Below are 22865 nucleotides of genomic sequence, written 5' to 3'. Positions count from 1 at the left end.
CCAAGGAGGTTGGATTCCTGTGCTGCTGCTGCCCGTTTGGAGCCCCGCTGGACCTGGTTATTTGCGAAGGGGGAGAGCTGCTGCTAAGGAGAACGGGACTGCGAGGTCCGGCAGGCTGTGCGTGATCCAGCGAGCACACCTGCCGCCTCTTCCCGTGTCTCCGCCCTCTGCCCTGTGTGCGCCTTAACTCCTCGCGGCCCCCGCTTCGCGGGTGCCGCTCGCCAAGGAGGTTGGATTCCTGTGCTGCTGCTGCCCGTTTGGAGCCCCGCTGGACCTGGTTATTTGCGAAGGGGGAGAGCTGCTGCTAAGGAGAACGGGACTGCGAGGTCCGGCAGGCTGTGCGTGATCCAGCGAGCACACCTGCCGCCTCTTCCCGTGTCTCCGCCCTCTGCCCTGTGTGCGCCTTAACTCCTCGCGGCCCCCGCTTCGCGGGTGCCGCTCGCCAAGGAGGTTGGATTCCTGTGCTGCTGCTGCCCGTTTGGAGCCCCGCTGGACCTGGTTATTTGCAAAGGGGGAGAGCTGCTGCTAAGGAGAACGGGACTGCGAGGTCCGGCAGGCTGTGCGTGATCCAGCGAGCACACCTGCCGCCTCTTCCCGTGTCTCCGCCCTCTGCCCTGTGTGCGCCTTAACTCCTCGCGGCCCCCGCTTCGCGGGAGCCGCTCGCCAAGGAGGTTGGATTCCTGTGCTGCTGCTGCCCGTTTGGAGCCCCGCTGGACCTGGTTATTTGTGAAGGGGGAGAGCTGCTGCTAAGGAGAACGGGACTGCGAGGTCCGGCAGGCTGTGCGTGATCCAGCGAGCACACCTGCCGCCTCTTCCCGTGTCTCCGCCCTCTGCCCTGTGTGCGCCTTAACTCCTCGCGGCCCCCGCTTCGCGGGTGCCGCTCGCCAAGGAGGTTGGATTCCTGTGCTGCTGCTGCCCGTTTGGAGCCCCGCTGGACCTGGTTATTTGCGAAGGGGGAGAGCTGCTGCTAAGGAGAACGGGACTGCGAGGTCCGGCAGGCTGTGCGTGATCCAGCGAGCACACCTGCCGCCTCTTCCCGTGTCTCCGCCCTCTGCCCTGTGTGCGCCTTAACTCCTCGCGGCCCCCGCTTCGCGGGTGCCGCTCGCCAAGGAGGTTGGATTCCTGTGCTGCTGCTGCCCGTTTGGAGCCCCGCTGGACCTGGTTATTTGCGAAGGGGGAGAGCTGCTGCTAAGGAGAACGGGACTGCGAGGTCCGGCAGGCTGTGCGTGATCCAGCGAGCACACCTGCCGCCTCTTCCCGTGTCTCCGCCTCCCTTTCCAGAGAACGTTTAAGAATCGGTGCACTCACGCGTTAGCGGGACGCGTGTGCGGGACATATCCCGGGACAAAGCCCGGACTAAGGGCGGACCCTCTGAGACCCTCCGAGAACCGAGGAGACCGGACCGGACCCTAATCCCTGGTATGTATGCTGTGACTCATTGCTAACATATTTGACACTTTGAGTGACTTTGTATTTTATCGCTGTGGGATTTTACTCCTATTTTCATATATTATGGCCGAAAAGCAGGGTGCTTTTTTGAACAAAACCCTTGATGACTATTTTACTAAAGCTTCACCGGATATGCCATTAGATATTGTTTTGGCAGAGCGCCGGGCTGAGCGTCGCCGCTCTGTTGAAAGTTTAAAGCATCGGCGCCTGTCGCCAACATCCACACCTTTAGCGAATCTCAGTGTCAATACCCAGTTAACTGATGTTATTGTTCATACAATTGATATAATTGATAGCCAACCCGTGGTATTGGATGTCTCTAACCCTTGTATAAATCACTCCCCCCATCTGGATATTATAAGTCCCGATGGTACCGCACAGACAAGTACTCCTAATGTTCCAAAACCTATTACCCCATTACCATTAAAAATAGTATCAAGCAGAGTAAAGAAACCTATACCAGGCCCAAGGGTACATGGACCTCCGCCATGTAAAAAACGACGAAAAGGGGGGATCCCAGTGCAACCAAAAATAAGCCACTCTGATTTTGGTAAAAAAGCCAAGACCCCAGAAGCTAGTGTTATTAATACTTCTACTGCCGCAGAAGGGCCAGCTACTATTACATCTTCTTTACCTCGTATTTCACCTATAGTTGTAGAGGATATGATGGTAGTTTCTGAGCTGCCTAAATTGCTCCCCACTGCTCACGTTCCTGCCTCTCTAGATTCGTTAGCAAACTTAATGAACAGCCATTCAGCATCAATCTTGGAAAGGCTGATTGAAATAGAGTCAAGGCTAAATTCACTTGAGCGTTCATTGGGGAATAAGGGCGAGGCAAATTCCAAATCATCGAATTCAGTAACACTTAAAGCTCCTAGTGTGTTTAAGTCCAATTCAGCCTCCCAAGCAATAACAGCCAATCCTACATCGTTGGCGATTCCTAACATCTCGGTGCCTAAAGGGAATGCTAAAATTACTCCTAAACCAACTGCATTACCAACAACCCTATCAACTAATTTGGCCCCAAAGCCAGCTACTACCAAAATTAATTCATCTATCAAGGCAGTTAGCTCCTCTAATGAAGGCCAATCAATTGAAGCTATGGGACAAAAATCAAGATGGGGAAGGTCAAAACCGGTGCCAAATCCAGAATTACCACCAGAGGCAGTGCCCTTTGTGGTAGTTCTAACCGGAGTCCCAGTGTTACCTACAAGCAAGAGGGAGGGATTTGCACAACTAAAAAATAAGATCATGCATTGGTTAAGTTTATACAGACCAATAGCACCCAATATAAATGGTGATATTGTCCACGTTCGACGCCTCCAATGGTTGGGAAGCCGACAAAAAAACATCGAGGGGGACGTGGTGGTTGTTAACTTTAGGGATCCTAATGCAGTCCAACTTATATTAAATTGGCCCCCGGGTACCACAAGTAACTGCATAATACCCAGACCCTTGACCTTTTTTTATCCAAGGTCTGTGGTTTTTCCCTCCCATCAACAACCAGCCCCTCATATTACACCTCAAACTATGCCCTGCTTCTATCCACCAGTCATGCAGAGGGCTGGTAACATTCAACACATGTTGCCACCATTTTCTAGGCCTATTTCTGTGGAGCCTTTCTTCCCCCCAAATAATGCACCGGCACCTGATGCTTTTGGTTGGAACTGTGTTCCATATAGGCAAACTAACCCCAACAATGGAAGAATGGACCATTTAAAACCGTTCACCCCCTTAGAAATTATCAACAGATTTGACATCTTCAGTGGGCTTGATGATTGCGATTGATGCCAAGCGCCTAGGGGGGTTGACGGAAATGAATTGTTGGATGCTAATTTGCTGGGGGGAAGGGGTGTTTTCTGTTTACAGACAGATGGTGTTAATACTTATGTAGCAGGATCTGAGGGGAATGTACGTACATTGCCTGTGTTAGCTTCAATAATTGGGGATGGTTCAATACCATTGGGAAGTGTCACACCTCAAAATGATCTAATGTCTATTGAGTATGATGTAATTAATCGAGAAGGCCATATTTCAGAGGTTGTAGAGGGGGGAAATGTCCCGATGCAAAAACTCTTGGAACCTCGACAAACCTTAAAGTTGGTATCCTGGAATATAGCCGGGCTACTTAAAAACCTAATTGACCCGGACTGGGCAAGTTTCATTGACTCTTTTGATTTTTGTATGTTGCAAGAGACCTGGGTGGTTGAAACTATTCATAGGCTGGGATACAAATCTTATGGTGTCAATGCAATTCCCTCGAGGAGTGGAAGACCCTCGGGAGGGTTACTGACCTGGGTAAAGGTAGATTTAAAAGTGAACATAGAAGTGGTGGATACCAACTCCCCTGATATTCTGATTTTGAAAATTGATGTTCGTAAAGAGAAAAAACTGTATCTAGTTAACGTTTACAACAGACCAACCCCCATTACTAGGGAATCTTCCACACTAACATCCCTTGATTTTTTATTGGGTAACCTAGATACTAGAGCGAACTATGTCATTATATCAGGCGACTTCAATTGTAACTATGAGCCTATTGTGGGGCTCAGCGACATCTTTATAGAAGAAGATGAGGCCAATGGGATCCCTGCTCTAGAAACCATAAAATCAGTAAAATGTTCTCCGATGGCCCTCCAACTGACTAGATTATGTACAGAACACTGTATAAGAGCGTGTAATGGACGGCTACCATCAGACATCATGAGGAAGCCCACATTCTACAGAGGGAACTATAAAAGCAATATAGATTTCATTATAGCCTCTGTGTCTTCATGGGAATTCCTTCTGGACATGGAGGTAACGGAAAGACTAGAGAGCGATCATTTTCCTCTGGCCCTTCATGTCGAGGACTCCCTATTAGGAGATACAGTGTCTCCATTAATGGGAGACGGAAATAGTGGTGACCAAATTGAGTTACACATCAGTAACAACAGACGTTCTCTCAAATGGCCACTAATATTGGGCGATGGCGAAGTCATAAGTGAAATTTATGGGCTTTTTGCTAGTACCTTTGGAGCATACCCTAATGTCATCCCAAATGAAGGCCATGACAGCCATTTTATGGAACTACACCATAAATTTTTTAACGCTTTAAAGCCCCTAGTCACCAAGATGCCGAAAAAAAGCCAGCAGAAGACAAACAACTTATCCCATAGCAAACCCTGGTACAACAAGGACTGTAGGGAGTCCAAGAGGGCACTCCTGACAGCAATTAAGTCTAAGATCCAAACAAATGTTATATCAGCAAGGAACAATTATAAAATGGTCCAAAAAGCATGTAGAGTTGCATGGGAAGAAGCAAAATGGGCTGACTTGTTACAAGCAGCAAAAATACGAGATAGTGTAGCCTTCTGGAGGCTGATAGCAAACGGAAATCACCAAGGTAGAGTGGTTAAGGATGTCTATCTAGACGAACAGACTTGGGTAAACCATTTTTCTGAACTTTATAAGGAATATGAGGAACCCAGCACTGATAGAACTCCTAGCCATGTCATTCCGGGGGAAACCCTGGAGTTCACCCTAGGAGAGACAGAATTGGCAATAAACCAGATTAAATCTGGCAAAGCCCCTGGGTTAGACAAGATTCCGGGAGACTTGTATAAACACGAACTAAAAATTTGGGTCCCATACATTAACCATTTGTGTAACGAGTTATCCCGAACTCTAGACTTCCCAGAAAGTTGGAAGGGGGCTGAAATTGTTTTAATTTACAAGAAAGGTGACAGGATGGACCCCTCAAATTATCGTCCGATAAGTTTAATGGACATACTGCAAAAGATCTACACAAGACACATTTTATTCCGTGTCAATGATTGGCTGGACGAGAAGGCAATTCTGTCAAAATATCAAGCGGGTTTCAGATCCAAAGTTAGTACAATTGATCAAATTTTCCGCTTCTGTTGCCTTTATTGGAAATACATTAAGATTAAAAAGGGACAACTTCATGTTGCGTTCGTCGACCTAAGGGCGGCGTTTGATTTAGTTCCACGCAATTTACTGTGGGAAACACTAAGTTCAGTAGGGATGTCACCAATCCTGATAGCGCAAATAAAAGAGCTACATAGAGGGAACTTCGCCAGAGCACGGTGGGGCCCAAAAGGCGAATTAACCCCTAAAATACCAATTGCACGAGGTGTGCGCCAGGGGTGTGTACTGGCCCCTACACTGTTTTCGCTATTCGTGAATGACATTCCATCATACCTGGAAGAATGCAACAATGATTCTCCCAAGTTAAATGGTGAAAAAGTTACTTCCCTGTTGTTTGCGGATGACACCATACTAATTTCCCAGACTAAAAAAGGCCTTCAGTCTCTTTTAAATTCTTTTTATGATTATTGTAATAAGAAAGGACTGGAGATAAACGGGAAAAAGACAAAGTGTATGGTCCTAAATCCAACAAAGAGCGACAAGGGCTCTCTAACTTTAAATGGAACAAAATTGGAATCAGTCCCGCACTTTGGTTACTTAGGAGTAATACTTGACTCCACCTTTTCATGGAAAGCCCAATTAGAAAAATGTAAGATGCTCTTTAGTCAGAACACTAAACCCATTATCAGAGAACAAGGTCTAAGTACCAGCAAAGCCGTGTCTCCAGCAGTTGAACTCTTTAAATATAAGGTTCAATCTGCAGTATTGTACGGCTCGGAAATTTGGGGCCCAGGATCCAAAGATGTCTTTAGGGTCATGGACAACAACTTCCTGAGAAGTCTGGTTAGAGTCCCCAGGAGTACTCCTCTGGTTCCGCTCCAGCTTGACCTAAATTTTCGTAGAACGGACCACCACATTATTCTACGTCCCTTATTGTTATGGATCAGGCTGTGGCGCGTACCGGAGTTGCAGGCTTACAAAAATGGCCTAATAGAAATCATGGAGCTTGACAGCTTTAATGTGATACCCTGGTTTAAACATGTTAAATTCTGGTTTACCTCAATAGGATTGTCACATTATTGGGAACAACCAGATATACTTCCACCAAACTCAAAAATCATGGTAAAAAAGTGTTTTTGGTCGTACATTTTAGGTATGATCACAAACGCTCCTTCTAATGGGTCGCTTGTACAAAGATTCCTTAATTTTAAAGGTGACCCATTCTTTGAGTCATTTCTGGATGAAATAGAACCACCGCTAGCAAAGACACTATTTCTGAAATTCAGATATGGAAACCTTCAAATTGGTTCAACACTGGTCCGTTGGTCTGGTGGTGTTAACTCAGTGAATCATGCAGAGGGTGAATCATGCACCATGTGTGGTGGTAACCAACAAGAAAATGAGCTACATATCCTCTTCTTCTGCCCAATATATGTTAAAGCGAGGAGGAGATGGATCAAGCCCATATGTCAAACACTAGGTGTAAGAACATGCTCCCAGGCCCTAAGGATCCTTTTGACTGATAGCAGCCAGCCTATCGTATTTAGTGTTAGTAGATTTTTGCACAGCATCTTTTTCCAAAGGAAAAAATTGGGTTACAAACTGTAAACCGTTAAGTACCTAAAATGTCGTTGACATGTTATAATTGTTTCTGTATTATCTGAGGGGCAATTGATGAATTCCTATTTCTGTCGCCTGCACTTGATGTAACCTATTTCTGTCACCTACATCTGTTCCTATTGAATTAGAACAACTACTATGACCTTCAGATTTCTTAATTTTTGATCTTAGATTCGACATGAAAACTGAATGAATTTTATAGTATGTTATGTATTTTAAAGGAATGTTTTATTGTTATAATGTATTGCTCTTTTATGGTATTCATGCCGAAATAAAGATAAATTGAATTGAATTACACCAAACTTTGCAAAATTGTAGGGACTGGTACGCAGAAGTGCCTTTTCTATATTTGGTGAAAATTGCTCCAGTAGTTTTTATCAAAATTAACTTCAAAAAGACATGTATATCTATATAAGCTTACTGTAAGCTTACTGTACTCTGTACCTTACCGAGTATGAGCTGCATTCTGATTGGCTGCCAATGTCTGTCAACACTCCAAAACAGAAATTGTTGGCAGCCATCTTGTACCTCGGTAGACTGAGGCACAGGAAAGCAGAAAAACAAACGTGTAGAACTCAAAAAGGGGGTCAGGGTAGAAGCACCCTGACCCCCTAGGACTGCTCAGGGGGTCCCACAAGGACCCCCCAGGCCCCCCATTTTTTTTTTTTTTTTAGATCTGATTGGCTGTCAGCACTTCATCCAAGAAGTGTTGGCAGCCATCTTGGGACCAATATACATGATAGCACCTCATTAATAAGCATTGTAGTTAATAGAGGGTTTTAGGACTTTAGTCACATTATAAATCATTTGTTGATGGTACCCTACTCATTTTAGGAATTGTGGTGTGTTCTAAGGTGATTTTACCATGTGAAAAAGCCTTCTGCTGGGATATCATGAATCATGTTTGAAAGAAAACTATTATCTCATGCTTTTCCCACAGTGGTTTGGAAGGGGATCTATAAGCTAAACTGAAAGCATATTTTCTGTAAATTCACATTATCTTTCTCAGTCATGTGAGAATGAAGTCTGACATTCTCAGTAAAGCATGTACATCCAACAAGGACAGAGACTGTCAGTGGATTCCTTTGTGTTCTACTGCAGCCTCTTGGAGTGTTCTAAAGAACAACTAGAGCGCTAACAGTCCTACTTATTACAAAGGTATGGCACACCAGAAGCCATCTTGATTGGAATGAAGTGGTAAGTCTGAAAACATTTAATTTAAAAAGGAACAAAATGAGGGGGTTCATTTTGCCATAGAAAGTATGATTAGTGCTTCAGAAAGAAAAATGAGGGCACATTTTGAGTGACTTCTCAAATCCTCTTCTATTTCATTAAAAAAATTCTGACATGCAGACTGAAACATGCACTTTGAATACCAGCAGCAGACTTCCCTGGTGAGCAGTAGCTTTACTACAGTGATCTAATGAGCAACTAGAGTGCTAACATTCAGAATTTATGGCAAACGTGTGACACATCTGAATGCCTTCTTGATGGAACCAAAGTAAACAAGCATTGAAAATGCAATAGATCTCGCCCTCATTTAAGTTAAAGCCATTCTGTTTGTAATGAGGTGGCTTTTTAGCTTTGCTTTTAATAGTGTTTTTAAAACTTTAATGTAAATAACATGCATATGTATGCATATATGTATATGTATGCATGCATTTATATTTGTATTTAGATAGATATGCAGATTATATATGTTTATATAAGTATGTATTTATATATATATATACACATACATATATATAAATGCATATGCATATATATGCATTTATATATGTGTATATATGTGCGTGTAGAGAGAGGTAGAGAGGTAGAGGTGTAGAGGTAGAGAGGTAGAGGTAGAGAGGTAGAGGTAGAGAGGTAGAGACTAGTAGAGAGAGAAGTAGAGAGAGGTAGAGAGCAGAGAGTGAGTAATAGAGAGTAGAGAGTGAGTAGTAGAGAGTAGTAGAGAGCAGTAGAGAGAGTAGCAGAGAGTGAGTAGTAGAGAGTAGTAGAGTGAATAGTAGAGTGAGTAGTAGAGAGTAGTAGAGAGTGAGTAGTAGAGAGTGAGTAGTAGAGTAGTAGAGAGTAAGTAGTAGAGTGAGTAGTAGAGAGCAGTAGAGAGAGTAGCAGAGAGTGAGTAGTAGAGAGTAGTAGAGTGAATAGTAGAGTAAGTAGTAGAGAGTGAGTAGTAGAGAGTGAGTAGTAGAGTAGTAGAGAGTAAGTAGTAGAGTGAGTAGTAGAGAGCAGTAGAGAGTGAGTAGTAGAGAGTAGTAAAGAGTGAGTAGTAGAAAATAGGAGAGAGTGAGTAGTAGAGAGTGGGTAGTAGAGAGTAGTAGAGAGTGAGTAGCAGAGAGAGAGAATAGTAGAGAGTAGTAGAGAGTGAGTAATAGAGTGAGTAGTAGAGAGTAGTAGAGGGAGAGTAGTAGAGAGAGAGTAGTAGAGAGTTAGTAGTAGAGAGTAGTAGAGAGTGAGTAGTAGAGAGTATTAGAGAGAGAGTAGTAGAGAGTAGTAGTAGAGAGTGAGAAGTAGAGAGTGAGTGGTAGAGAGTAGTAGAGAGTGAGTAGTAAAGAGTGAGTAGTAGAGAGAGAGTAGTAGAGAGTAGAGAGTAGTAGAGAGTGAATAGTAGAGAGTAGTAGATAGTGAGTATTACGGAGTGAGTAGTAGAGAGTGAGTAGTAGAGAGTAGTAGAGTAGTAGAGAGTGAGTAGTAGAGAGTGAGTATTAGAGAATAGTGGAGTAGGAGAGAGTAAGTAGTAGAGAGAAGTGGAGAATATTCAAAAGTTTGGCACAGCACCACTTGCACAATAAGTCCAATCAAATCATATCACTTAGAGTCCTTATTGAAGCGCTGAATCTTGGTGTATATTCAAATGCTTTTATTTTTCTTAAGTTTATGTACCACAGCCAGCCGACGCATTTCGTTCTGTACAACAGAACTTCTTCAGGGCGTTCTCATTTACTTTAAGTTATGTCGTTATCCTGTTGTCATATAACTAGATATTTCTTCCAAATGTTAGACTAGACGTAAGTACATTCTTATTCAAAGTGACTAGGTATCAATTTTACCCACACAATTCGGGCAGACTTGAGTAATTTATAGCATCCTCAAAGTCAGTCTTTCAAAAATTCCAAAGTATAGGACATGATAATCCAAATCCAAATGTGTCTCAAGAAAAGTCATTTTCAATCGTTCGGAATATCAGAGTTTGGGCAGATATGACCCAGGGACCCCCAGTATGCAAGGGGAATTAGTCCCCCCTCTGCAAACGCGCCAGTGGCCTGCGTTGCAGAGAGGTGTAAAAAGGGGCATAGCCTCATTACACCTCTGTGCAATGCAGCCCCCTGGCGCATACTGGAGGTTCCAGGTGGGCTGGGTGACCCCAGGGACCCCCCAGTATGCAAGGGGAATTAGTTCCCCCTCTTCAAACATGCATGGGGGCTGCGTTGCAGAGAGGTGTAAAAAAGGGTGTGGCCTCATTACACCTCTCTGCAATGCAGCCCCCTGGCGCATACTGGAGGTTCCAGATGGGCTAGTTTGCCCCAGGGACCCCCAGTATGCAAGGGGAATTAGTCCCCCCTCTGCAAACGCGCCAGGGGGCTGCGTTGCAGAGAGGTGTAACAAGGGGCATAGCCTCATTACACCTCTCTGCAATGCAGCACCCTGGCGCATACTGGAGGTTCAAGGTGGGCTAGTTGGCCCTCACGGGCCCCCAGTATGCAAGGGGAATTAGTTCCCCCTCTTCAAACATGCACGGGGACTGCGTTGCAGAGAGGTGTAAAAAGGGGCGTGGCTTCATTACACCTCTCTGCAATGCAGTCCCCTGGCGCATACTGGAGATTCCTGGTGGGCTTTCAGGTCTTATATAGTTAGGAATTAGCATTAAAAAAAACTTTGAAATTCACTGAAAAAAACATAGGTTTCAGGCCTAATATAGTTAGGAATTAGAATTTAAATACCTTGCAAATTCACTGAAAAAACCATAGGTTTCAGGCCTTATACAGTTAGGAATTAGTATTTAAAAAACCTTTGAAATTCATTGAAAAAAACATAGTTTTCAGGCCTTATATAGTTAGGAATTAGCATTTAAAAAACCTTTACAATTCACTCAAAAACTATAAGTTTTAGGGGTGTTATAGTTAGCTGGACATTTCACTCATACAAAACCATTGAAATTGCTCCTATATAGTTAGTTGTACTAACTATATTTCGCGCACCCGCAATCCACTGCTGATGATGTCACATATTACATCACTCATGACATGGTCAGTGACATCACTGATGACATCTCAAATGACATCACTGATGACATCACTGATGACTTAATCCACGTGACAATCACATACACCTTTTCATACACTAGTAAAATCTTTCATCACTCTTTGTAAAATACAGAGTATCATATTTAAATCCATTGTTACAGCAATACAAGTATCCAAAAACCCACTCAGTGATTCATCGATGTATACACACATCTAATCACTTACCTGCAGATTCACTCATACATGCTGTCAATGAACAATAGAACACTATCAAAAATACTTATACACCTAAATCGACATTACACACCAGCACACATCCTATTCACATATGAAGTTATCCTACTCACTTATGCAAACAATGGATCATACTTACATATTTACTTAGCTACACACTTATACAAACACAACTACATCTATTCATTTAGATAGTAAGTCATACTTAGTGAATTATAAAATCATTATTACAAGTATAAAGTTATCCATACAGTCACTCACACAATCATTGAGTCTTATGTATACTTATTTATATACAACAGCTGACACATACACTGCCTTTTATTTTTCAAGTTTGTTGGACATGTACCATTGAGAAATATATTTGCTCATCACCACACCCATAAAGATATTCACTCACCCAAACAACTGTTAGAACATGTAGTTTTAACTTCATATATCTAGTGAATCAACTATTCACACATCTTTGGGCAGTCACACACCCCCCACCGAACCACACACACATTCACTCTACCATACAAATACTCAGTTAACTAATCAATAACTAATATAGACTTTCACATAGCTAGTAACCAACTGGAGAACCAGTTTACACAACAACTGACAAAGTGATACAGATATTCACACAGTTTAGTTACTATCCACTATATATAGTGAGACACTATAAATTGTTAAAGTAAACAGTCAATTACACTGCTAGTAAATCCTCCATCCAAATATTTATTTTTATATATCCACTCATTCTTCAATGCAAATTGCTATATATATAATGCATATTTAAATAACGAAGCAGACCACATTCACTGGATGATGTCATCAGTGATGTCATTTGAGATGTCATCAGTGATGTCACTGACCATGTCATGAATGATGTAATATGTGACATCATCAGCAGTGGATTGCGGGTGCGCGAAATATAGTTAGTACCACTAACTATATAGGAGCAATTTCAATGGTTTTGTATGAGTGAAATGTCCAGCTAACTATAACACCCCTAAAACTTATAGTTTTTTGAGTGAATTTTAAAGGTTTTTTAAATGCTAATTCCTAACTATATAAGGCCTGAAACCTATGGGTTTTTTCAGTGAATATATATATATATATACAAATCAAAAAAACGCTTCTCCTATGGAAACTAGGTTCTAACTATTACTACCTACTAGTGACTGGCAGTAGGTTATATATATTCTTTTATTTTTTAATGAGGAAGCACCTTCTTAGATAGGAAATAAACAGTGGCTATGAAGAGTTGCATTACATGCACTGGAATTTAAACTATCATTGTCGTCCAACACACATCTTGTGCAGAGAGGTGTCTTAAAGTTGGTGGCTTTTACAAATTGAAAGTACATTTTTGATATTAACCAACTCATATATGACAGCGTTTGAGGAAAAAGTTTGGATAGATTTAAAGAAAAAATTGGGAAATTAATTTCCACATTTAATTTAGTTGTAGTGGAGGCAATTTTCAGCAGAAGACATGTGAAGTGACATTCTCCAGCCAAATGGGGTGTATTGGCTTGGTCTTCTGATCAGATGGAGAATGTGCCCATTGTTTGGTTTGTATTTTAGGGTACGCACTGCAGGCTTCACTGATTTCTCTCTTCTCCTTCCAGACAGGCACCATGTCTTCCAATATCGCCTGCGTCAATGGAGTCGAAGTGGCGAGCGATTCCTGCAAGCCGACTGTCATTAACATCAACATTAACCAGCCCTCAGGCCTGGCCACCCTGCTGAAGGCTGTCAAGGCAGCGTGGCAGGGGCAGAAGACCCTCTCTCAGGATGCTGGCAAGACCCCTGCCACCTCCGTCAGAGGGGAGCAGAAGGTCTTGGGGGTACGTGAGTAAATCATGTCTATCATTGCTCTCAACTGTTGACTGACATGATACTTGTGGTTTGGAGATATCCTAGCATTTTATATTGTCAGGGTGGGATGTAAACTGGCACGCTTACATTGTCTATGAAGATAAGTCGTAGACTTGATACTTATCCGTGCTGGAACAAATAGTTGGCTGGCGTAAGTCTTTCCTCTCACAGAGGGAGGAGGCAACGAGTAGCACTGGGATGCTCTGGAGAAAGCTACAGAGGACAAGGAGGGCTTCGATGAAGGAGATGAGAATGGGGGAGTTGCTTTGAAGGTGAGACTGGGCGCATGGAAGATGGATTCGGAAGATACGGTGTATAAGGGGGATCAGAGGGTTGAAAAGTGATTGTTTTGGCTTGTGATGGAGAAAACGGGAACAGAGTTGTTCGGAGAATTGAGAAAGGGTACAATTGATCGCATTGTGTTACATGTACATGGCAAGAGAGTGGGGAGAACAAAGAGAGAGGTCCGAGGAACAGTTTGCGCGTTCCCATGTTTTCTTCAGGTTGGGTCTATTGGCGAGGTCCAAGGACCATTGCAGACTTGGCCGAAAGTGGCCATCCCAATAGTAGAGTCGTTGTGAGAAAGGGTGGTTGTTATGGTAATTGAAAGAGGGATGGAAGAGCCTGCCTATGGGGGAGTGTTGGTTGAGTGAGAAGCCAGGTTAGTGGAAAAAAGAGGTGGGTGTCCATTTGTGGCCAGTTTGAGAGGGGTGCAGCCACACAATGGTATTCATTTGCGACTTGTTCAAGGTGCGCTGGGGGGGGCAGGTAACACTCACTCAAGTCTGTTGCTAAGAGACCTGACCAGGATAGTATGTTAATATTAGGAGCCCACCTATGGTGTTGAGGGTACCACTCAAGGACACAACCACCACACGACCACTGCGCCTCTGGCCTGGTCGCCCCAGATCCACCAGTCGTTGGAAACCTGGATGAACGACTCCTCAGCGCCCGACATCGCCATCGCCATCCCAGAGGGTTACAAGATCACCCGAAGAGACCGCGACAACCAGACTGGAGGAGGCCTCGCCATCATCTACAGGGACACCATCCGCATCAAGACCAACACCGATGACACCCTGACAACCGGCGAACACCTGCACTTCCAGATCCACACGGACCCCAAAACCACCCTCAGAGGCACCCTGATCTACCGACCCCCGAGACCACGCACACAATTCAGCGAGGACATCGCCGACTTCATCAGCCCGCACGCCCTCCCCTCCGCCGACTACATCCTCCTGGGGGACATCAACTTTCACCTGGAGAACAACAACGACCGCAACACCATCACCCTGCTCGACAACCTCGCCAACCTCGGTCTCAAGCAGCTGGTGTCCACCCCCACCCACCTCGCCGGACACACACTCGACGCCGTCTTCTCATCCAGCAAAGACATCACCTTCAGCCACACCACCGGACTCCACTGGACGGACCACAGCTGCGTCCACTTCACCTTCAGAAGAACGATGATCCACCACCACCAGCAACAGGTTGCTCGAAGAAGCTGGAACAAGATCACAGCCGACCAGCTCGCCGCTTCCCTGAGCCAGCACCCTCCCGCCAGCTCAGCGAACCCCAGCCAGGCCGCCGACAACCTCACGAAATGGATCAGCAACTGCGCGGACGAACTCGCCCCACTGAGGACCCCGCCCAACAGACCCGGCAGCAAGAAGGCCCCATGGTTCACCGACGAACTCATGAGTTCCAAGAAGAACTGCCGAGCCCTCGAGAAAGACTGGAGAAGGGAACCAACTCCGGACAACATGACCACCCTCAAGCTTGCCACCCGGAAGCACCACCAACTGATCCGCGCCACCAAGAAAACTGCATTCAAGGAACGGCTGGACAACAACGCACACAACTGCAAGGAACTCTTCAACATCGTGAAAGAGCTCTCCAACCCCAACGCCGAAAAGAACGACATCACCCCTTCGCAAGACCTCTGCAATTCCCTCGCCTCCTACTTCCACAACAAGATCGCGGACATACACAACAGCTTCAGCACTCAACCGACGCACGCCACGACCGAACCACCGCCCCCCACCACCACCCTCCGCGCCTGGACTCCGATCAGCACCGAAGACACCGTCCGCATGATGAACTCCATCCACTCCGGATCTCCAACCGACCCCTGCCCTCACCACGTCTTCAACAAGGCCGACGCTGTCATCGCACCCCACCTGCGGGACATCATCAACACTTCCTTCGACACCGCCACCTTCCCGGAGAGCTGGAAGCACGCCGAACTCAGCGCCCTACTCAAGAAACCTACAGCGGACCCCACCGAACTCAAGAATTACCGCCCCATCTCGCTCCTCCCGTTTCCAGCCAAAGTCATCGAGAAGATCGTCAACAAACAGCTGGCCACCTTCCTCGAGACGAATGGATCCCTCGACCCCTCACAGTCTGGCTTCCGAGCCAACCACAGCACCGAGACCGCCCTCATCGCTGCCACCGATGACATCCGAGCCCTGATGGACAACGGAGAAACAGCGGCCCTCATCCTCCTAGACCTCTCCGCGGCTTTCGACACTGTCTGCCACCGCACCCTAGTGCAGCGCCTCAGCAACGTCGGAATCCAGGAGAAGGCGCTGGAATGGATCATCTCCTTCCTCGACGGAAGAACACAGAGAGTCCGTCTACCACCGTACAAGTCAGAGGCCACCGGAGTCATCTGCGGCGTCCCTCAAGGATCCTCGCTGAGCCCCACCCTCTTCAACGTCTACATGAGCCTCCTCGCGGCCATCGCACGCCAACACAACCTCAACATCATCTCCTACGCCGACGACACCCAGCTGATTCTCTCCCTCACCAACGACCCCGCCACCGCCAGAGCCAACCTGCACGAAGGGATGAAAGACGTAGCCGAGTGGATGACAACCAGCCGCCTGAAACTGAACTCAGACAAGACGGAAGTCCTCATCCTGGGCTCCTCGCCCTCCGCCTGGGACGACTCCTGGTGGCCCCCCGCCCTGGGCACCGCACCCAAACCGACAGACCACGCACGCAACCTGGGCTTCATCCTGGACTCCTCCCTCTCCGTGACCAGACAAGTCAACGCCGTCACCTCGTCCTGTTTCAACATCCTGCGCATGCTACGTAAGATCTTCCGGTGGATCCCCACCGAGACCAGGAAGACGGTCACTCAGGCCCTCGTCACCAGCCGTCTGGACTACGGCAACGCCCTCTACGCCGGAACCACCGCCAAGCTCCAGAAGAGACTCCAGCGTATCCAGAACGCCTCGGCGAGACTCATCCTCGACGTCCCCAGACGAAGCCACATCTCCAGACACCTGAGAGACCTGCACTGGCTCCCGATCAACAAAAGAATCACCTTCCGGCTCCTCACCCACGCACACAAAGCCCTACACAACCAAGGCCCAGGATACCTCAACAGCCGCCTCAACTTCTACGCTCCCAAACGCCACCTCCGATCGACCAACCACGCCCTCGCCGCCGTCCCCCGCATCCGAAGAGCGACAACAGGAGGAAGGTCCTTCTCCTACCTGGCCGCCAAGACCTGGAACTCCCTTCCGACCCACCTCCGCCTGACCCAGGACCACCTCTCCTTCAGGAAGAAGCTCAAGACCTGGCTGTTCGAGCAGTAGCAGCACCCCCCCCCCCCCCCCCTAGCGCCTTGAGACCCTCCGGGTGAGCAGTGCGCTCTATAAATGTCTTTGATTGATTGATTGAACCAACACAGGTGTGTAACAATATATTGCAACTACCTGAAGGGTTAAAGTCATCAATGGAAGTGGCAAATAACTGAATGAAGATTGAACTAAACTCCTCTAGAAAAGAGCAGTTTTGCCATATAAATGAGGCAGACCTCAAAAGCAAATATTAAGACTATTTTGAGACTATTGAGAAACGGTTATTATGTCAGTTCTGGAATTAATAACTGAAGTAGAGCTGTGTAAAGTATCACTTTGTCACCCCTAGTCTGGTAGGAGTACAATCTAATCCAGTATTATAATTACAGGTTTTTCTCAGAATAAGTATCTGCGCAGCTCAGGTTTGAAAACCAAGAAGCAGAAAACCATTGGACAAATGATGGAAGGAATTCACTCCGTTTCAGCTGTTTAACCGGAAGGAGCATGAGGTGACCCCAAAATACAGGAATAAAAGTCTAAAGTCCACCTGTGAGAGCACATGTGAAATATAAGGCAGCAGCAAAGCAAGTTTAGTGCTGTAATGGAAAGTACTCAAAAGGATTGGGAGAGGAACCCAGGTAAAGGTGAGAAAATGGGTGACCCTCAAACAAAAGGCGGTGAGACTGTTGGATGCTGTCAAAGAATGCATAGCAACAAGTGCGTTCATCTAACGGGTACACCCAAGAATGGCGAAAAGCGAGTGAACCGCTGGTGACACCAAACACAGAAATGTAGGAGCCTGTGGAGTAAATACATGAGCGGAGCGGTGAAGACCAGGATGCAGCAAAGACTTTTGAGACCACGGGTTCTACCCAAGAGCTACAGAAGGTCCAACCCAAGGATGCAACAAAAGCATCACCTATAGCAACCAAATGGTGTCCACACAAGAGCATTGGGGTTTAACCCAGGACGCAGCCTAAAGATCTGGTACCCTGAACTGTGGAGTGCCCATGCGGTGGAACTCAAAAGATAAAAGGTACCAAAGTAATTTATGAGATGTGCCATGGAGCGAAGTTATAGCTAAACTCTTGCAAGCACCAGAGATAAAACAAAAATGCCTTGTGTCCACTCCATTTCATTCTCAGCTGCTAAACACTGTGGATCATGGCATCCTAGCCCTTGAAACCTCACTAACCATCTTAATTTTAGGAAACAGCTGAAGATCTCACTGTTACACTTTTTGTTTCCAGCTGGCTTCTCTGAATCTTGCCTTTCCTCCCTAGCACAGGTCTGAAGCGCGCTTGACAGCCAAATGGCTGTCTAGTTGGTCGATTAAACAATGCCAAAGGAGATGGCAAACCATAGTTGTGTTGCTTCAGGATTTTCAGAAAATAAAATTTTGCGTCTAAACACCAGCAACAAATTCCATGTGTTGTTCTCCATTGGGGACCAGGAGAAGTTCAGGAATTCTTTGAAAGATAGGTCTTGCAGTGTGTATCACCTGGAGCATTTTGAACTTACAACCTGGTACAGGAGATACCAGATGGCCAAGAAGTGAAAAAAGCATTGTCAGTCCAAGATGAAAGCGTCCAGTCTAATGGAGGCGTGGCTAGTTGGAACTGGGCGGGCACCTGACTGGATTGATTCGTTTGGGCTAATCAGCATATCTGTCATTGCAGGAACTGATTAAAAAATGTACATCGGCAAAGCCTGGTTTTCCATTGGACCAGAGGGGAACCTTGTGTTGAGCTTGATAGAGATGTACGTAGCTGTTTTTCCCTCCTTTTATAGAGGTGTGGCGCAACAGCCAGGGCGGCTGACTTCGGAGCGCAGGGCTCATGGTTCGATCCCTAGACCAGGAGGCAGATCAGCTCAGTATCATGTGACTCTAGGCAATAGCTCACTTAATCTTCCTGACGGCTCCTAGCGCCTTGAGACCCTTATGGGTGATTAGTTTGCACTTTACAAATACCGGGTTTTACAGGTGCACTGATAATGTCAGCTGCAGAGGTCTGACGGGAAGATGGCCGCGTTGCAGTGGAACTCCAAGATGGCTGATCTGGGAAGTAGCAGGGGCCCTGAAATGAGGAAAGACTCCTGAGGGTAATCTCTGCCTCTCTTTTCCAGAGGCTGTGGAGGTGCTTCAGGTGGGCCCCCAATACGCCACTGATGAGAGACAGAGGAGATGGGCTCCCAAATCGGGAGGTAAGGACCGTGGCACCAAGGCTGAGAGCGGAATCCGCTGGACGGCCAGACACCTCTGGACTGAGGGCTGCGGCCTCCGACTTCTGGCCCCAGGGGCCCGCGTAGCTGGAAGGAGATAAAGCAGCTAAGACTCCAATGAGTGAGGCCTGCGGAAGATTGGTCTCACCAATAGACGGCCTAAGCTGTTATTTCCCCCCCCCCCCCCCCCCCTGCCTCTTCCTTTGAAGCATATAACTTTGGTGATGGTAGCAGAGTACTGAAGGCCTTGTGGTCTTCTGTCTGACCCCAAAATGGTTGCCCATGAGGACAATGCCTAATACAGGATCTATGGCTCTCCTGCCTGACTCGCCAATGGTGGTCCATCTAGACAAGCTGTGTACACTACTCTTTAGATCAGCGCCCCCTGCCCCCCCGCACCCCACACCCCCCCATCACTGAACCTGAATTTCAGAGTGGCTTCCTTTCACTTCACAAAACACTCTGTTGTGTCCCAAGGGTTCTCAAAACAATGTGCCTGTCCTTATAACAAGGTGAAATCTCCCTTTACTTCTGTTAATTGGAATAATCTTAGTAGTGGGTATGTTTTACTCCTACTACTGATTTCAGTGTCTACTGTCACGTTGTCTTTACCTATGCATTCCTAAAAACACGTGTGTGTGTACCTGTTAGTCCCTTGTGCAGTTCTTCCCTGTCACTCAACCCTTCTCTAGTGAAAAAAGGGGAAGGGGGGTTGGCAACGCCTCACGGGAGCAACCACCAAGGAGGATGTGTCAAACTGGTTCTCGCTTGACTCCCCACTATATCATCATCAGCAGTTGCCAACCATAAAAGTAAAGGGGATAAAAAATTGTGCTTTAGAAAAGAAACTCTATGTAGTAATGTGAATGACCCACCTGCGTGATAGGGCCTACCCTCCTGAATGTGAATTGTAGGACCTATTCGGTTAAGAAGAACTTGGCTCCAATAGCACTTTCCCTTTTATTCTTTGCCGTGTGCCTGTTCTAATAAAAACCAACATGTTTCATTGCCGCTTTATACATTACCGGCGATTTCATCAGGGTTGTGTTGGGGTCAGCGTACTTCCTGCACATATCATCGATTTTCTCCCTTTATTGTACCTGAATGCACATATGGAAATAAAAATGTAACACACACATCTCTGTTGCAATATGGTCATCGTGACTCAAAATGGTGTGCTCTGGCACCATTCCCAAAGAACCTTGTTATACATTACCAGGTAGCCTTATGTTGTAGTGCGTACCAGGCTCCCGTAGAAGAAATTGCTGTTAAAAGAACCCCCTTTATCCATAAGCGGGTTTGCGTGTTCGCCCTTGGGTCGATATCTAAAAACCGAGTAAGTTGTAATTAGTTGCTCATTATTCTACTCTGAAATTATTTAGCCGGTCATGATATGCTCATCCTGTTTCTCGGTCTAGCTATCATGGTCTCTGTATTTACCGGCTATGATATCCCGTACATACAGATTCGTCAACTACCCCTGTTGCTCGTAAGTTAACCAGAGCCCTGTCTTGCAACTACACTCGACAGTCTGTCCTCTCAATTGTGCCAAAGTTATTACCCAATCGAACTAGATTTCATTCTAATGCCTCTCATGCCTACGGCGTATATTTCTTCCTTACCGCGTGTGCAAGCTGATGTGGCCTCCGCTCACCCTTCTCGCTCGCGTTCTCTATGCCGGCGTTTGTATTTTAAACACGCCCGAAGCTGCGCTTCCGGGTCACGTGGTTGTTACTTTACGTGAAGGTGGCGTGGTGAAATGTGCTGGCGGATCGGCCATCTTGGAAAGGGTCCATAGTAGTGGTGTATCACCTCTGTATGTATCAACCTATCATTTGTAACTAAGTCTGGCTCGTTTTTGTTTGAGGACATGTTGTTTATTTATTTATCCCCGTGGTAAACTAGGTTATTTCCTTCATATCTATACTTCTGGGTGTATTGCTCCTAACCTAGTTTGTAGTCGTGTGGGGTCTTATCTCTCACTGTGGTGCACTAAAGACAGACTATGCTTATTTCTCTTAGGATCTACTATCTTTGTATACTTTCTGTGTATCATAGTGTCACTGATGTGGTCTGGTTCACTGAAATTTGTGCCATTCGATAGTATCGTTCAATCCCCGATCATCTGTACATTCTTCAAAAATCCAGCGGGCTTCCTTTTTGTGTAGAATGTTATCCATGTTGAATTGGTCCCCTCGTACATTTTCAATTACTATCCACCGCAGATCCCTGGGTTGATGTTGATGGTTCACAAAATGTTGTACCAGCTTCGTTGTCAGTTTCGCCGTTTTCAGAGTACTGAGATGCTCCTGAATTCTAATCTTTATTTTTCTGGATGTTAATCCAATGTAATGTAGATTACATGGACAAGTAAGTCTATAAATTACATTGGAGGTGTTACAATTACTGTAGGTGTTCAGGTGCCATTCTTTTCCGCTGGTTCTGGTGAATGATTTCACTTTGCTAGTCAACCCGCAAACTGTACAGCTACCGCACAGGTAGTGTCCTGGTGGAATATTGGTTTGTTTCACCACCGGAGCTGCACGCGAGTGGACCAGGCGGTCTCTCAGGCTTGAGGATCTTTTAAAAGCGAACCTGGGTTGTGGCATCGGCTTCAAATTGGTATCTAGTATGTGCCAATGTTTTTTGATGATTTGGCGGATCTTGGTGGAGTGGGGGCCAAAAGTGGTGACAACTGGTATACATTCTTTCTTTTCTCGAATGTGCTTTGTAAGTAAGGATTCTCTGGGGGTATTCAGTGCCCGTTTGCGTGCTTGTTTCACTATTTTAGTGGGATAAGCCCGGTTAGTTAGTTTTGCTGCTAGATCTTCTGATTGCTCTAGGTAGTTGGCTGTGGTAGAGCAATTTCTTCGGTACCTCATGAACTGTCCTGCTGGGAGGTTATCCCGGAGGGCTCTTGGATGGAATGATCTGTAGTGCAATAGTGAATTTTTGTCAGTGGGCTTCTGGTGGACCGTTGTTGTCAGTTTGTTGTCTGTTGCATGTATGTCCAAGTCCAAGTAGGTGGCCTTGTGTCGGTCAATGTTCCAGGTGAACCGGGAATACAGGATCTATGGCTCTCCTGCCTGACTCGACAATGGTGGTCCATCTAGACAAGCTGTGTACACTACTCTTTAGATCAGCGCCCCCTGCCCCCCCGCACCCCACACCCCCCCCATCACTGAACCTGAATTTCAGAGTGGCTTCCTTTCACTTCACAAAACACTCTGTTGTGTCCCAAGGGTTGCCTTTAAACCACAGGACACAGTAGTAAGGTCACAGGCCTTTATTCGTGGGTACAACAAGCCACCGCTCCTCTCAGCACAGAAGAGAGGCACCAACTGACTCTTCTTGGAACATGCACCACAGAGCACCATGACAACACATAAAGGTTGTATGTGAAACCTTAAACAAGCATATGTAAGCACAACACACTCCTCACTAGAGGTGCATAACTAAGCAAGACAATGCTGCTCGGAACCTTGCTTCGACTCCTGCCCATACTGTCCCCCTGCGCTGAAAGTGCCGCAGCATGCCAAGGTGAGAGCTTTGCCATTGGGCGGGATGATGCTCCGTTATTACGGCGCTTCGAGGCGCCACTTGAAAGACCAGGACCTCAATTGCAGGTTTGGCTGGACCAGCCACTAGCCGGTCTCAAACCACAGAAGAAAACCTCAAATGTTCTCGGTTTTCGTGCTGGAATCTCCTTGCAGCACACTTCCCACAACAGCGGCCTGCCTGACTCCATTATGGCCGTCGGGGA

General features: G+C 46.2%; 1 protein-coding gene across 4 annotated transcripts in view; it reads left to right on the top strand.

Moving 5' to 3' along the window:
* LOC144767080 (transmembrane protein 176B-like) overlaps window positions 1-22865 on the top strand; it is a 163164-nt gene that overhangs the window by 98145 nt on the left and 42154 nt on the right. For all 4 annotated transcript variants that reach the window (XM_078650704.1, XM_078650715.1, XM_078650706.1 and 1 more), the window contains one exon: window positions 13034-13252. In XM_078650704.1, the coding sequence (XP_078506830.1) occupies window positions 13034-13252 (219 nt within the window). The remainder of the gene's footprint in view (window positions 1-13033; window positions 13253-22865) is intronic.

Source organism: Lissotriton helveticus, chromosome 1_1 (assembly GCF_964261635.1).
Source record: "Lissotriton helveticus chromosome 1_1, aLisHel1.1, whole genome shotgun sequence".
NCBI classification, from domain to species: Eukaryota; Metazoa; Chordata; class Amphibia; order Caudata; family Salamandridae; genus Lissotriton; species Lissotriton helveticus.
Note: the sequence above shows the minus strand (reverse complement) of the source record. Positions and strands in the feature narration are given on the sequence as shown.